Source organism: Herpailurus yagouaroundi, unplaced genomic scaffold (genome assembly GCF_014898765.1).
Source record: "Herpailurus yagouaroundi ecotype Mexico unplaced genomic scaffold, PumYag 28, whole genome shotgun sequence".
Lineage (NCBI taxonomy): Eukaryota > Metazoa > Chordata > Mammalia > Carnivora > Felidae > Herpailurus > Herpailurus yagouaroundi.
In genome coordinates, this window is record NW_024412376.1 from 14,870,448 (window position 1) to 14,884,998 (window position 14,551).

General features: G+C 40.9%; 1 protein-coding gene across 2 annotated transcripts in view; it reads left to right on the forward strand.

Moving 5' to 3' along the window:
• Window positions 1–14,551, forward strand: part of FDFT1 (farnesyl-diphosphate farnesyltransferase 1) — a 39,937-nt gene that overhangs the window by 23,139 nt on the left and 2,247 nt on the right. For both annotated transcript variants that reach the window (XM_040469945.1, XM_040469936.1), the window contains 2 exons: window positions 6,109–6,285; window positions 7,360–7,512. In XM_040469945.1, the coding sequence (XP_040325879.1) occupies window positions 6,109–6,285; window positions 7,360–7,512 (330 nt within the window). The remainder of the gene's footprint in view (window positions 1–6,108; window positions 6,286–7,359; window positions 7,513–14,551) is intronic.

Genomic DNA, 14,551 nt, shown 5'->3' on the forward strand with positions numbered 1-14,551 from the left:
ACCCACCTCCTTCCACCAACATTCCAGTTTGTTCTCAATCATTAAATGTCTCTTGTGGTTTGTTTCCTTTTTTTCCTCCTTTTCCCATATGTTCATCTGTTTTGTCAAATTCCACATATGCGTGCAATCATATGGTATTTGTCTTTCTCTGACTTATCTCAACAGCAGAGTTTAAGTGGAAGGATAAACCAAAAGTAATAAAAGGTTTTCAGTAATCATATTGTGAATATTTTTGTTGAAATACTGAAACTATTACAGAAACTTGGTAACATAAAGTAAATAGGCAATTGTGTTCTTATCAGTCTAAGAACCAAGGTTTTTCAGCCTAAAATACAAGATACAAATAGGAAACAAGTTAAGCAAAACTCCCATAATCCTGAAGTGAATTGGAAATATCAGTATGAACTCATGATACAGATTCTTTAAAAACAAAAAAAGTTTACCTCTGTTTAGCAACAATGACCAAACCAGTAGTAATATGTACCTCTGGTGTTCCAATTTGCTCTTTTAATACCATTTCCCAGTATAAGGAACAGTAAGGGCAGAAAATACATAAAAGGAGCTTGAAATATACTGTCATGCCAGAAAGTAAGGGAACGATCAAAGTAAAAAGTACAGGATAAAGAGGCACACAATCCAATTTGAAGGGGCTTTCACTGGCCACATATGGAACACTTCGAGTACCAAAAAAGAATAAAAATGGCAGTGGATTAAAACACATCAAATGTGTTTAAATAAAAATGAGCATGCACCTCTTGATGAAAGATGTTGGTGTGCTCTTTTATCAAGAGGCATGTAATGTCTGATCTTTGCCCACTTTTGATGTTAGCAATCAGGCTTCATCCCTAGTTCTGTTAATTTATTAGGGTTGCAAAATAGTATTTTTATCACAGCTTTATTGAGACAGAGTTCACTTACTATATGCAGTTCATCCTTCTAAAGTTTTTAGTGTTTTTTTAGTATGTTCACAGAGTTGTGCAACAATCACCCCAATTAATTTTAGAACATTTTCATTACCCCAGAAAGAAACCACATGCCTTCGAGCAGTCACGATCTGTTTTCCGCTGATGCCCACTCCCCAGCCCTTGGCAACCAACCATCTTCTTTCTGTCTCTGTACATTGGCCTGTTTTGGACCTTTCGTATAAATGGAATCCTATAATATGTGACTGACTTCTTTACCTTAGCGTGATGCTTTTAAGGTTCATCCAGGAGGTAGTATGTTATCAACACATTATTCTTTCTTATAGTCAAACAATATTCACTTATATAGATATGCCACATTTCATTTGTTTATCAGTTGAGGAATATTTGGGTTGTTTCCACTTTTTGGCTTTTATTATTTTTTAATGTTTGTTTATTTTTGAGAGAGAGAGAAAGAGCAGGGGAGGGACAGAGAGAGGGAGACAGAGAATCTGAAGCGGGCTCTGTGCTGACAGCAGAGAGCCCGATGTGGGGCTTGAACTCACGAACCATGAGATCATGACCTGAGCTGAAGTCGGATGCTCAACCAACTCAGGTGCCCCCACTTTTTGGCTATTATTAATATGCTGTGAACATTTGTATACAAGGTTTTGAGTGGACATGTGTTTCCATTTCTCTTGCATATATATACACATAGCTTGGAGAGGAATTGCTGCTTCATACAGCTACTAACCTTTGAGGAACTGCCAGACTGTTTTCCACAGTGACTACACCCTTGTGCCAGTCCTATCAGCAGTAGATGAGGGTTCCAGTTTCTCCACAGCTTTGCCAACAGTTCTCACCTTTTTTTATGTATGTGTTTAACATCTTTTTTTTATTGCGGTAAAGTTTATGTAATATAAGATTTACCATTCAAACTATTTTTTAAGTGTATAGTTCTGTACCCTTTAAACAATAACTCCCTACTTCTCCATATTATCTATCTTTTTTTATTATACCCCTCCTCGTGGGTGTGAAGTGGTTTCTCATTGTGGTTTTGATATGCAATCTGATAGCTAATGATGTGGAGCATTTCATGTGGTTGGCCATCCGTATATTTTCTTTGGAGAAATATCTATTCAGGTACTTTTTCTGAAAACTACTGAAATACTTTCAGATATTTTAATGGTATTGTTTGTTTTTATTATTGAATTGTAAGGGTTCTTTCTATGCTCTGAATACAAGTCTCTTATCAGATACGTGATTTACAAATATCTTCTCCCAGTCTGTGGGTTATCTTCTTCCTTTCTTGATGTCTTTTGGAGCGTAAACGTTTTTAATTTTGATGAGGTCCAATTTCTCTAGTTTTCTCTTTTGTATTGTGCTTATGTAAGAAACCATGCCTAATCTAAGGTCATGAAGATTTATGCCTATATTTTCTTCTAAGAGTTTTATAGTTTTAGCTGTTAATTGAATGCTTTGATCCATTTTGAGTTAGTTTTTGTATGTGGTGTGAGGTAGGGGTCCAGCTTATCATTTTGCACAAATGTCCAGCTGTCCCAGTACTATTTGTTGAAAAGATTGTTCTTTCCCCCATTGAATTATTTTAGCATCCCTGTTGAAAATCAGTTGACCCTAAATATGAGGGTTCATTTTAGGACTTTGAATTTTATGCCATAAAATAAGAACTTTTTAATTCTATATTTGTGCCTTCCTTTATTAGCTGGGCTGATTTTATAGGTGATATGTTCTCTTCTTTATTATTTGCTTATTGAGTGGTACAAATCACGTATGGAAGGCAGTACATATAGTTGATTCTTTCCTTTACCTAGCTTTTTTTTTTTTTTTAATTTTTTTTTTCTTTTTTTTCTTTTTTTTAAATTTTTTTTTTTCAACGTTTTTTTTTATTTATTTATTTTTGGGACAGAGAGAGACAGAGCATGAACGGGGGAGGGGCAGACAGAGAGAGGGAGACACAGAATGGGAAGCAGGCTCCAGGCTCTGAGCCATCAGCCCAGAGCCTGACGCAGGGCTCGAACTCACGGACCGCGAGATCGTGACCTGGCTGAAGTCGGACGCTTAACCGACTGCGCCACCCAGGCGCCCCTTAATTTTTTTTTCAACATTTATTTTTTTGGGGACAGAGAGAGACAGAGCATGAACAGGGGAGGGGCAGAGAGGGAGGGAGACACAGAATCGGAAACAGGCTCCAGGCTCTGAGCCATCAGCCCAGAGCCTGATGCGGGGCTCAAACTCACGGACCGCGAGATCGTGACCTGGCTGAAGTCGGACGCTTAACCGACTCTGCCACCCAGGCGCCCTGTTTACCTAGCTTTTAAGATAATTTTCTGTCACCCTCAGAAGGTGACCAATTAGTTATCTTTTGCTATCATTATAAACTTACAGATTAAAACATATTTGGGTTTAATCGGTTGTAATTATTCTCATTATTAAAGCTTAAAATTTCCCTTTGGTCGGGAATAGATTCAGGTTGGCTCTTGAGTCCTCATGACCCTTAATAGTCTATGATAGCTTCCTTGCCATTTGATACGTGAAGATGTTCTAAACTCATTTTGTACATTTACTAAGGTCTGGACTGCTCCAGCTATTCAAGAAGCTCAGGGAAGACACCTGGGCTAATGGAAAATAATAGCCAACACCACACTTGGGCAGGATAGTCATTGCTCTTGGGGTAGTCTCTGTGTGTGTGTGTGTGTGTGTGTGTGTGTGTGTGTGTGTCTAGTTTTAAAGCTAAAATACCTTGTAATTTATATTGATACATTTACAAATACCTTGTAAATTTGTATTGATATTTCCAATTCAAACGCAGGACAATAGAATGGTTATATAATCGCTTCCTCTATATTATATCTCTACCTCATTTTTTCCTCATTGAGATTCATATTTCTCAGGGAAATAAGAGATGCCCGAATTAGTATATGCCATAACTACTCATCTGCTTTTTTTCCACAGTACAGATCTTGAGTCTCTGAATAGTGATACTGATGCTACTACCACCAAATATGCTTACGGACAATAACTCAAAAAAAATTTTTTACATATGATATCCTAATTGCCAATTTTTTATGATTATATTTATATCTGAATCGTCAGATCAGATAGCCATTACCACCGTAATATCTCCCTTTTCTCCTTTATTTTGTCTTGGTTTATGCTCACTACCAGCCTTTATGTTGATGTCTCTAACCATTTTGGTTGTCTCAAGCTCGTACTCTGGTAGGTAGGAAAGAGCCATGAGAATAATAATTCTCCATGTTTATACATATTGAAGATAATTTGTGTCCTTGATATTTGAAAGTCAGTTTTTTCTAGGTATGAAGTTTTTAGCTCATAGTTTTGAGTACCTTAAATGTGTTACTCCCATTTTCTTCTGCTTTTACAGACTGGCTGTTGAAAATATAATGATCGTTTTCTTTTCCTTGTCAGTTGCGGGTTCTTTTTTTGTCTTGGTGGTCGCTCCCTAGACTTATTATCAGTGAAGAGGCCAAAAGGTGCTATCCTAATTCTGTCATCCTTTCTGCATGTATTAGCAGGAAGTTTGGATTTTATAAAAATGGTAGTGATGGTGGCAGCAGCATGGTTTGGGGATTTTTCCCAAATTCTCAAAAAGAGATGAAACAACTCGACAAAAAAATCCAAACAAACACCCAAAACCCAGCCCGTGGATAACCTGTACAAAGCACCCCCAGGAGCTCCAAGACAAAAGTGGGCACAGGCGAGATGCCAACGCCACAGACAGAACCTGCATGATGGAACAAGACGGGCCAAGTGTCAATAATTGTTGAGGCTGGTGGATGTATACATAGGGGTTTATTAACTATTTTCTCCAAGTTCTGCAGATCTTGTACCATCATTGATCTAGTACCATCAATCTGAGTGTGTTTAAGGTGCAAATTAAGAATGGATAACAAATTTGACTTTCCATAGAATCTCCTAGTCCTATTAGGCCAGTCATGTATTTGGGGAAGTGCATAAGGTTACAATGAGTGTCATTCTTTGGGCGGCTTAAGAGTTTTCAAAAATGGGGTGCCTGGGTGGCTCAGTTGGTTATGTGTCTGACTCTTGATTTCAGCTAAAGTCACTCTCTCACGGTTTGTAAGTTTAAGCCCCACGTCGGGCTCTGTGCTGACAATATGGAGCCTGCTTGGAATTCTCTCTCTGTCTCTCTCTCTCTCTGTCTCTCTCTCTCTCTGTCTCTCTCTCTCTGTCTCTCTCTCTCTGCCCCTCCCTGCTCTCACTTTCTCTCTCAAAATAAATAAATAAACTTAAAATTAAAAAAAAAATACTTAAAAAAAATGGTTACCAAAGATGAAAGTAAGTTTTATGCTAGCTTCAGAAACTACTTTATTTTTTTTCTGATGTTTAATGTGTGTGTGTGTGTGTGTGTGTGTGTGTGTGTGTGTGTGTTTGGAGAATACGAGCAGGGGAGAGGGATTGAAGGAGAGAAAGAGAGACTCTTAAGCAGGTTCCACACTCGGCACAGAGCCCGATTCGGGACTCAATCCCACGATCCTGGGATCATGACCTGAGCCGAAATCAAGAGTCAGACACTGAACCGACTGAGCCACCTGTGTGCCCCTAGAGATTCCATTAAATATTAACATTAAAAATTGTCAAATCAGTCCCACCATTGGAGTTGAAGATGTCATTTCACTTTTGAGTTACTAAGATCCAAGGAGGTAATGTTCTCATAGTACAGACTTAGCTCATTTTCCCCAAATACGATTGTTTGGCAGCATTCTGTCTCGGAATTGGGTACGTAATGTTAATCACTAATTACTTGGAGACCTGACCATCTTCAGAATTTTACTGTTTAGCCTGCAGTATTGTTGTAGCTAGTTTTGAATAGATCTGGTTATTTTTTTCAGGAGTAGACTAATGCCTTCTGAATAACACAAGTTTTCTTTATCTGAAGTCATTAAAGTATTGCTGTATTACATGTTGTACTAATCTTCCCGAAAGGACAATTTCCCAGAAACTTAACTGACTCCCAGGTTGTGATCAGACCCTGACTGGCTGTCACAAATAGCCCCTGTGTGGAGCTTAAAACAGACTTGATCTTGGTGAAAGAGGAGTCCGCAGCTAAGAAAAACTTTACTGTCTATCATAGTTCTTATTCACGAAGATTCTTTCATGTTGCTTGGAAACCTTCTTCCCTTATGCACATGCCGACTTCTTTTTTAAGGTTTGGAGCAAGTATGTTAAGAAGTTGGGTGATTTTGCTAAGCCACAGAATATTGACTCGGCTGTGCAGTGCCTGAACGAACTTATAACCAACGCACTACACCACATCCCAGATGTCATCACTTACCTTTCAAGACTTAGAAACCAAAGTGTGTTTAACTTCTGTGCTATTCCACAGGTATGCAGTGCTGCTGTTCTTGTTGTAGAGGAGAGGTGGAAGCTACAGGCAGTGGTGTGGTGGTGGTGATGGGGGTGGATAGAATGCATTTACTATTTTGGTTTGCTGTATTCGGAATATGGTTCCTTAAAAAGAGGACTCTGGCCTGTTTTCTTTTGCTGGCGAAGAGGCAGACAGTGTCTCACCATACCTCCCCTTTGCTCTATGACCACCACCCTCAGCGCAGCCTCGCTAGATCCTTATTCTCACAGTTAAATCTAGGGCTTTGGCTTAGATTTATGGGGAGTGCTGGGTAAAATGTAGGTGAAGGTGTTGTCATTACAAAGTCTTAAGCGCCTAGTTTTTGCTGTGCTTTTCCTAGACTCATGAGAACAGAACCTGACCCTATGGACCTAGCCCCTCAATATCCTAGGAGCTTACACTTTTTAAATGCCTTACCAATTACTTTAACTCCAGTAAATGAAAGTTCTAGGATTTAACTGATTTGGACACTCGATTTAATCTTTTAATGGCCAATCTTGAATGGTTGTTGGAGCTAAAATCTGTAGGCCTGACATGGGTTTCCGTTTATCCTAGAAATAATACACCTTTGAGCTTGGGAACTATCCGTCCTTTCCATTTGTGCCCTACCCCCTCCTCCATGCTGGTTTTTTTCATGTATGATGGTTTGTTTGTTGTAGGAAAAATAAAATTTTTTGCAGATATTATTTTGAGATACATTTTTCAGCTCTATGACTCATTATTCTAGCATAGAAAATGTTGTATTGGCTCGTGTTTGTTTTTTCCAAATAAAAAGTTTTCATGGTCAAACCAAAGAATCATTTAAAACTGCAAAGATCACTTGAGGCTGTTGTTGAGGAAGGGAGGAGTGGGAAAGGTACAAGTTTTGATGTGCTTTCTTCATGGGTACTTTTTCTTGGTTAGTTACATCTTAGCTCTTTGGCCCTTTCTTATTCTATAGAAGATTTTTTTTTATGTTTTCACAATGGTGATTACTTATAGTACCATTTCTTTTCTTTCATGAAATGAAATGAATTAGCATTTTCTTTTGTCTCCCCCACCTTATATCTGTAGGTAATGGCCATTGCAACTTTGGCTGCCTGTTATAATAACCAGCAGGTGTTCAAAGGCGTAGTGAAGATCCGAAAAGGACAAGCAGTAACTCTAATGATGGATGCCACCAATATGCCAGCTGTCAAAGCTATAATATACCAGTATATGGAAGAGGTGGGTTTCTATTTAACTACGTGGATAATTTCTAGCCATTTTTTATAGTATTTAAATAATGTCATTGTTTAAATAGTTTATATTTGAATATTAGATGATCCTAACAACTTACTGTGTCATGGTATAAAGAGACAGGACAGGAGTTGGTCTCCTTTATTTGGAAAGTTCGTGTATGCATGAGTTACTGATTGTTCAGAGTTGCATAGCACCCTGGTGAGAGAGTATAAAGGCAGCAAGCCTTTAGGGTGGAGCTCCTGAGCAGAATCATAGGTTTTGAGCTGGAAGCTGATGTTAGAGGCCAGTCAGGCTTTTTGTTTTATGGGTGAGAAAAGTGAGGCTAAGTCTTGTGGATGCAAATGCAGTATCTGACTGAGTAGATCTGGGACCCCAGTCCATCCACATTGCCTCACACCCAATCCAGTACTTTCTATGACTTCATAGGCCTCAACTGAGAAACCACAGTAGGGAATTTTGGCAAAGGAAAACCATCAAGTTGCAATGATACCTAAATTTTTTTTTCTTTTTTTATAATTCTTTTAATGTTTTTATTTATTATTATTGAGAGGGAGAGAGAGAGAGAGAGTGTGCATGCAAGTGGGGGAGGGGCAGAGAGAGAGGGAGACACAGAATCCGAAGCAGGCTCCAGGCTCTGAGCTGTCAGCACAGAGCTCGACGTGGGGCTCAAACCCACAAACTGCGAGATCATGACCTGAGCTAAACTCGGATGCTTAACCAACTGAGCCACCCAGGCGCCCCGATTTCTAAATTTTCTAATGCAAATCTCATTTCAAGTACCAAAACCATCCTATAAAACAGAACATACTTGTTCAAGTCAAATATCCTTCTGTGGAGGGTATAATATATGACTAGGTTCAAAAAAGCCTTTTCTTAGAGGCTAAAACTCTAATCACTAGGTCCTAGATCAGTGGTTCCTTTTTTTTTTTTTTTTTTTTTTAAATAATGTTTGTTTATTTTTGAGAGAGAGTGTGAGCAGGGGGTGGGCAGAGAGAAAGGGAGACACAGAATCAGAAGCGGGCTCCAGGCTCTGAGCTGTCAGTACAGAGCCTGATGTGGGGCCTGAACCCACAAACCACAAGATCGTGACCCAAGCTGAAGTTGGATGCTTAACTGAGCCACCCAGGCGCCCTAGCAGTGGTTCTTAATTGGAGATACTTTAGTACCCCCTTCCCTGCAGGGAACATTTGGCAATGTCTAGAGACTTTTTTTTTTTTTTTTTGACTGTCACACTAGGGAGGTGGGTGGCTCTGAGATCCTTAGGTATGTTCTTACTGAAGATTGAAATACTACAGAAATACATGAAAACATAATAAGATCTTCCTCCCCGCCCCCCTCCCAGAGGTAACTATTGCTGTCAATAGTTTTCTGCCTCCTTCCAGTCTTATGGCTATGCCTTTACAGGGATGCAATTGGTAATAGTGGTTTCCTCTAAATAGAATTCTGCAAAAACAGTTATTTCCTCTGATTTCTATGGCATATTGCACATTCTCCTTGGAGTTCCGCCCTGTCTTCTGACAAGCTTTGGACTTCAGCATTTCTACCAGAGGTACCTGTAGAAGGCGTAAGAGAAAACTAAAGAAAAATTTTTTTAATCCTAAAATTCTTTTAGTGACTTAAGTGTTCAGCCATTGACCAAAAAATTGCTGCTAATGAGATTTGGGACAGTCTGGTTCACCATATAGCCAGCACTTACTCTGAGCTTACTGTGTGCCTGGCATAGCAACCAAAAAGGTGGGTACTATTAATATCAAGGAAACTTGAGGCTGGTGCCATAATTTGGACCCAGATCTGGCTGACTTCAGACCGTATGCTGTTCACTACAATTCTAAGGGGGTTGGATTATCCTTTCTAAACTGAGTAGTACTTTATTAGGCACTTTTTCTCTGTTTTGTATCAGTTAGAATCCTTTTATGTAGTGTGTAGTTCAGAGAATAGTTTTAATACTGACCACCGATTTCAAAAAACCATTTTTTTTTTTTTCAACGTTTATTTATTTTTGGGACAGAGAGAGACAGAGCATGAACGGGGGAGGGGCAGAGAGAGAGGGAGACACAGAATCGGAAACAGGCTCCAGGTTCTGAGCCATCAGCCCAGAGCCCGATGCGGGGCTCGAACTCACGGACCGCGAGATCGTGACCTGGCTGAAGTCGGACGCTTAACCGACTGCGCCACCCAGGCGCCCCAAAAAACCATTTTTAAAAAATGTTGTTTGCTAGTTCCGTTACTATATTAAAATTCAGATTTTATCTGGTGTATTCCTTACCCATTGGAATTAAATCCTAGTTGTGATCAACAGTTTGATTTGGGGCATGGGTACCCACACTACAGCTGACTGACCTCCCCACCCCCACTGCTTTTGTAAATAACTTTTTATTAAAACAAAGCCACGCCCATTCGCATATGTCTTGTCTGAGGCAGCCTCAAATACAGTAGCAGAGGTGAGAAGCTGCAACAGAGGGTGACCCACCAAGCTGAAAATAATTTCTGGCCCTTTAAGGAACACTGATTGAGGTCATCAGTTTTTAAAGCTACTCTGGTGAAACCCAGCGTGATTTGGAGGAAACATTAATACTTGATTTGATTCAGAAAAATCTCAAGTCTTTCAAGTCCAAAGGAATAAAATGTGATAATGGTTTTAATGTCCTCATGAATGAAATTTCAAGTTAAAACTTTTTGAAGACCGCAAGTTGTCTATTTGCTGGTGTCCAGATATTAACCCTGATCCTACTTCTCACTGACCAAGTCTGTCCTTTGCAGGAAGACTGCAAGTCTTCTGTCAGTTTGGGGAGCCTGGGTGGCTCAGTTGGTTAAGCGTCCGACTTTGGCTCAGGACGTGATCTCATGGTTAGATTGAGTTCGAGCCCCGCATCGGGCTCTGTGCTGACATCTCGGAGCCTGGAGCCTGCTTCGGATTCTGTGTCTCCCTCTCTCTCTGCCCCTCCCCTGCTCGCACTCTCTCTCTCTCTCAAAAATAAACAAACATTATTAAAAAAAAAAAAAAAAAGCTTCTCAGATTAAAAACAAAAAGTTCTGTCAGTTCCCTGGGCTTAACTGGTGGTAACAAGAATGCACTCGCAGGGGCGTGTAAAGGTCTCCTCATGGGACTCTAATGTTTAAAAGAGGAGTTAGAGGGACACCGAACCTTCCCGAGGAGGTGGGCACTGCTCTTCCACACCCTCTGTCCTCTGGAGCGGCCTCAGCTGCAAACCAGTCTGGATACCTGTCAGCTGGCGAGAAGCTCAACCAGCTATTTTGGGACAGAAACAAATACTCAGGCAAACAGCCAGAAGCTGTTGTTTCCTTCTGTGCCAATGCTCACTCCTCGGCGAGGGCAACCTCTCTTAAGCGGGCACACCTTCCCATTTCACGCTACGCTGTGCTTCCTCTAGAGCATCGTCCTGCTCTCCAGGCCCTTTTTGTGCTCACAACTCATAAGTGTTGTGCAGCATCGGCGGCCCTTGGGCACTTGCTAGAGCCTCACCCCTACTCAAACCTGTTGACTCAGAATCTGCCTTTACCAAGATCCCCAGGTGATTCCTGTGAACATAAAGTTTGAAAAGCACTGCTGGGGGCGCCTGGTGACTCGGTTGAGTTGTCTGACTCTTGATTTCGGTTCAGGTCATGATCCCTGAGTCCTGCCGGCCTCACTGGTCCAGGATCCTGCTTAAGATTCTCTGTCTCCCCCTCTGCCCCTTCCCCTCTTGTGTGCTCGCTCACTCTCTCTCTATCTCAAAACAAGAAAAGTATTGCTGTACATCCATCCTTTCCTTCTCCGCTGGCTCTGCCTTTAACCACAGGAGGAAGTACGAGATTATATGTTGTGAACTGTCTCCACTTCTCTGTCCGTCTCTCCTGTGTGAGCCTAACCCCTGCAGGTATGCACTCCTGCTCCCGCCTCTCGCCCCCTCAAGATCCGCCTCCTTTTTACCTAAGCCCCCTCCTTTTTGGGTCCCTCCTGTAGTTTGTATTTGCACTCTGGCCACTCGGCTTCAAAAAGTAAACAGATCAATACTTGGCTTGACTTTGCTCCTCTCTACCTCATCCCCATCCTCCTCTCCCTCACAGTTAAGCTTCTCGAAGGATTCATGTACTTCATGTTATTGATTCCCATTTTTTTCTCAACCCACTTCATCCTAGCTTTTGTTCATTCCTTGTCAGAACTTTTCTTACTGAGGTGATTTAATGACCTTCTAATGACCAGTTTTTGTTTGTTTAAAGTTTATTTATTTATCTTGAGAGAGAGAGTGGGGGCAGAAAGAGAGGAAGAGAGAGAACCGCAAGCAGGCTCTGCATTATCAGCTCGGAGCCCAACACGGGGCTCAGTCTCCCCAACTGTGAGATCATGACCTGAGCCAAGATCAAGAGTTGGGCGCTGAGCCAACTGAGCCACCAAGACTGAGCCACCAAGGCAGTGCTCTAATGACAAATTTTTAAAAAATTCGACACTGGATCTTTCTCACCTTGAAAGCCCTTCCCTGTCTTGGCTTCTGTGACGCTTACCTCAGGCTTAACCTCTTATCCATCTGTCTCCTCCTTTGCCTTTCTGGCTCCTTATCTCCCAGAGTTGTTTTGATTTTCGTTTCTTCTGGCTGCACAAAATCTTTCTGGCATTCTCTTCTATGGCCAGGCTGTTTCCTCCACCCCATGCTTTTCACTCCAGACTTGATTATTCCAGTTCAGTCCTTGGTCATAAGCCTTTTTTTTTTATTTTTTTTTTTTTGACGTTTATTCATTTTTGAGAGAGAGAGAGAGAGAGAGAGAGAGCAAGCAAGCAGGGGAGGGTCAAAAAGAGAAGGAGACACAGAATCTGAAGTAGGCTTCAGGCTCTGAGCTGTCAGTACAGAGCCCCATGTGGGGCTTGAACCCACAAACCACGAGATCATGACCTGAGCCTAAGTTGGATGCTCAACTAACTGAACGACCCAAATGCTTCTAAGCCTTTTTTCTTTATTCTTTTGGTTAATGACATTAGCTGTTCATACTTGTCAGAATTTTGTGTGCATTAGCCTTTGACCAAGCAATTCTAGGACTTTACCTACACAATTAACTAGAAAATGTACAGAGACGCTGATTGTAGCATTTTGTCCTCGGTCCTTATTGGGAGGGGGTTGATTATAAATTATAGTGTGTTCACATTACGTAGGTTGTGTTTAAAAGGAATGACCTCTTTTTCTAGGTTCTGGCATTAAGAAATGTCCATAGAAGCTCCTGGCTCAGTTAAGCGTCTGACTCTTGATCTCAGCTCAAGGGTCATGAGTTCAAGCCCCGCATTGGGCTCCACAGTGGTCAAGGAGCTTACCTAAAAAAAGAAAAAAAAAAAAGAAAGAAATATCTATAAAAAATTATGTGAGTGAGACACATAGGTGGCTCAGTCGGTTAAGCATACAAATTCAGCTCAGGTCATGATCTTGCAGTTCATGAATTCGAGCCCCTCGTCAGGCTCTGTGCTGACAGCTCAGAGCCTGGAGCCTGCTTCGGATTCTGTGTCTCCCTTTCTTTCTGCCCCACCCCCACTGTGTCTCTGTCTCTCTCAAAAATAAATAAACATGAAAGAAAATTTTCAAAAAAGATTAAAGAAATTATGTGAGTGAAAAAAGTCAAATTACAGCATAATATGTTTATAACCTATCTTAAAAATAAAGTGTATAATTTCATATACACAATATAGTCATATTTATACATTATATAGAATAGCCATTCTGTATAGTGTGTAGACTATATAATACATATATATAACCTTTTATATGTTTTTATATTGGCTTATATGCACATGGCAAGAGGTATAAAAGTAACTACACCAGTATATGATAATACTGTATTATTGTGTATGACATTTCATACATTTTTATCTGAGGTTATAAGGGCATAGTGAGGAAAAGTATAAAAGTAACTATACTGGCCTGTGGCTGAGGGGCAAGTAAGGGAATTTTGGCTCCTTTTTTAACTTTATTTTTGTATTGCTTGTTTTTATAAGCTTAACTCCATTATCTAAATTTTTTTGAAAAGAAAGAGGAAATTGTAGTTTCAATGAAACCTTTTTCTTCTTCTTTCTAGAGCTATTCTTGGTATCATAATATTAGGTATCAGATATCATTAGCATATTTCTGTAGGCATTTTTTTCCCAGTGAGCTCTCTGCCCATTGTGGGGCTTGAACTCATGATCCAGAGGTCAAGAGTCACATGCTCTACTGACTGAGCCAGCCAGGCACACCTGTGGGCACATTCATTTATTTTCTTGTCATACTAAATCGCAACTGTGCCCTTTCAGTGGTGAGGTGGGAGGGTGGCAAGAATATAATCTGTCTCTGGAAAAAATACCCATTATATCGTTCAGTTGGTTAAGCGTCTTACTTCAGCTCAGGTCATGATCTCACAGTTTGTGGGTTCGAGCCCCACATTGGGCTCTGGGCTGACATCCCGGAGCCTGAAGCCTGCTTCACATTCTGTGTCTCCCTCGCTCTCTACCCCTCTCCTGCTTGTGCGCACGCTCTCTCTCTCTCTCTCTCTCTCTCTCTCTCTCTCATAAATATTTAAAAAATATTTTTTTTAATACCCATTATATAATGAAAGTCTGGGGAAAAAAATTATTTTAAAAATATGCCCGCTTTGTAATCTTCCTCCTTTTTGTCTCTGGGCTCACATCATTGTCCCTTTCCCCCTCAGTCATCTCTTAACTGCTTTGTCAGCTTAGTGAGGGCCTCCTGTGTGCCAGGCTCGGTGCTGGGCTGGAGGCAGAAAGGTAAGACGTGGTGCCTTAGAGGCTCGCAGTCTAGTGAGGGAGACGCATAGACATAGATGAATTCAGTGCTAAGTGATAAGGTAGGAGTCTGTGTAGGAGAGTGGCATGTGGCCCAACCTGAGAGTTCAAGGCAGGTTTTCTAAAAGACTAATACCTAAGACTTGGGCAACAGGTCAAGTTAGCCAGGTGAGTTAGCCAGGAGAAGGAGTGTGACCGGCATTCCGGGCAGAGGGAACGGTGTGAGCAAAGGGGAACAGATGCATGCAGAGCATCAGAAGTAGA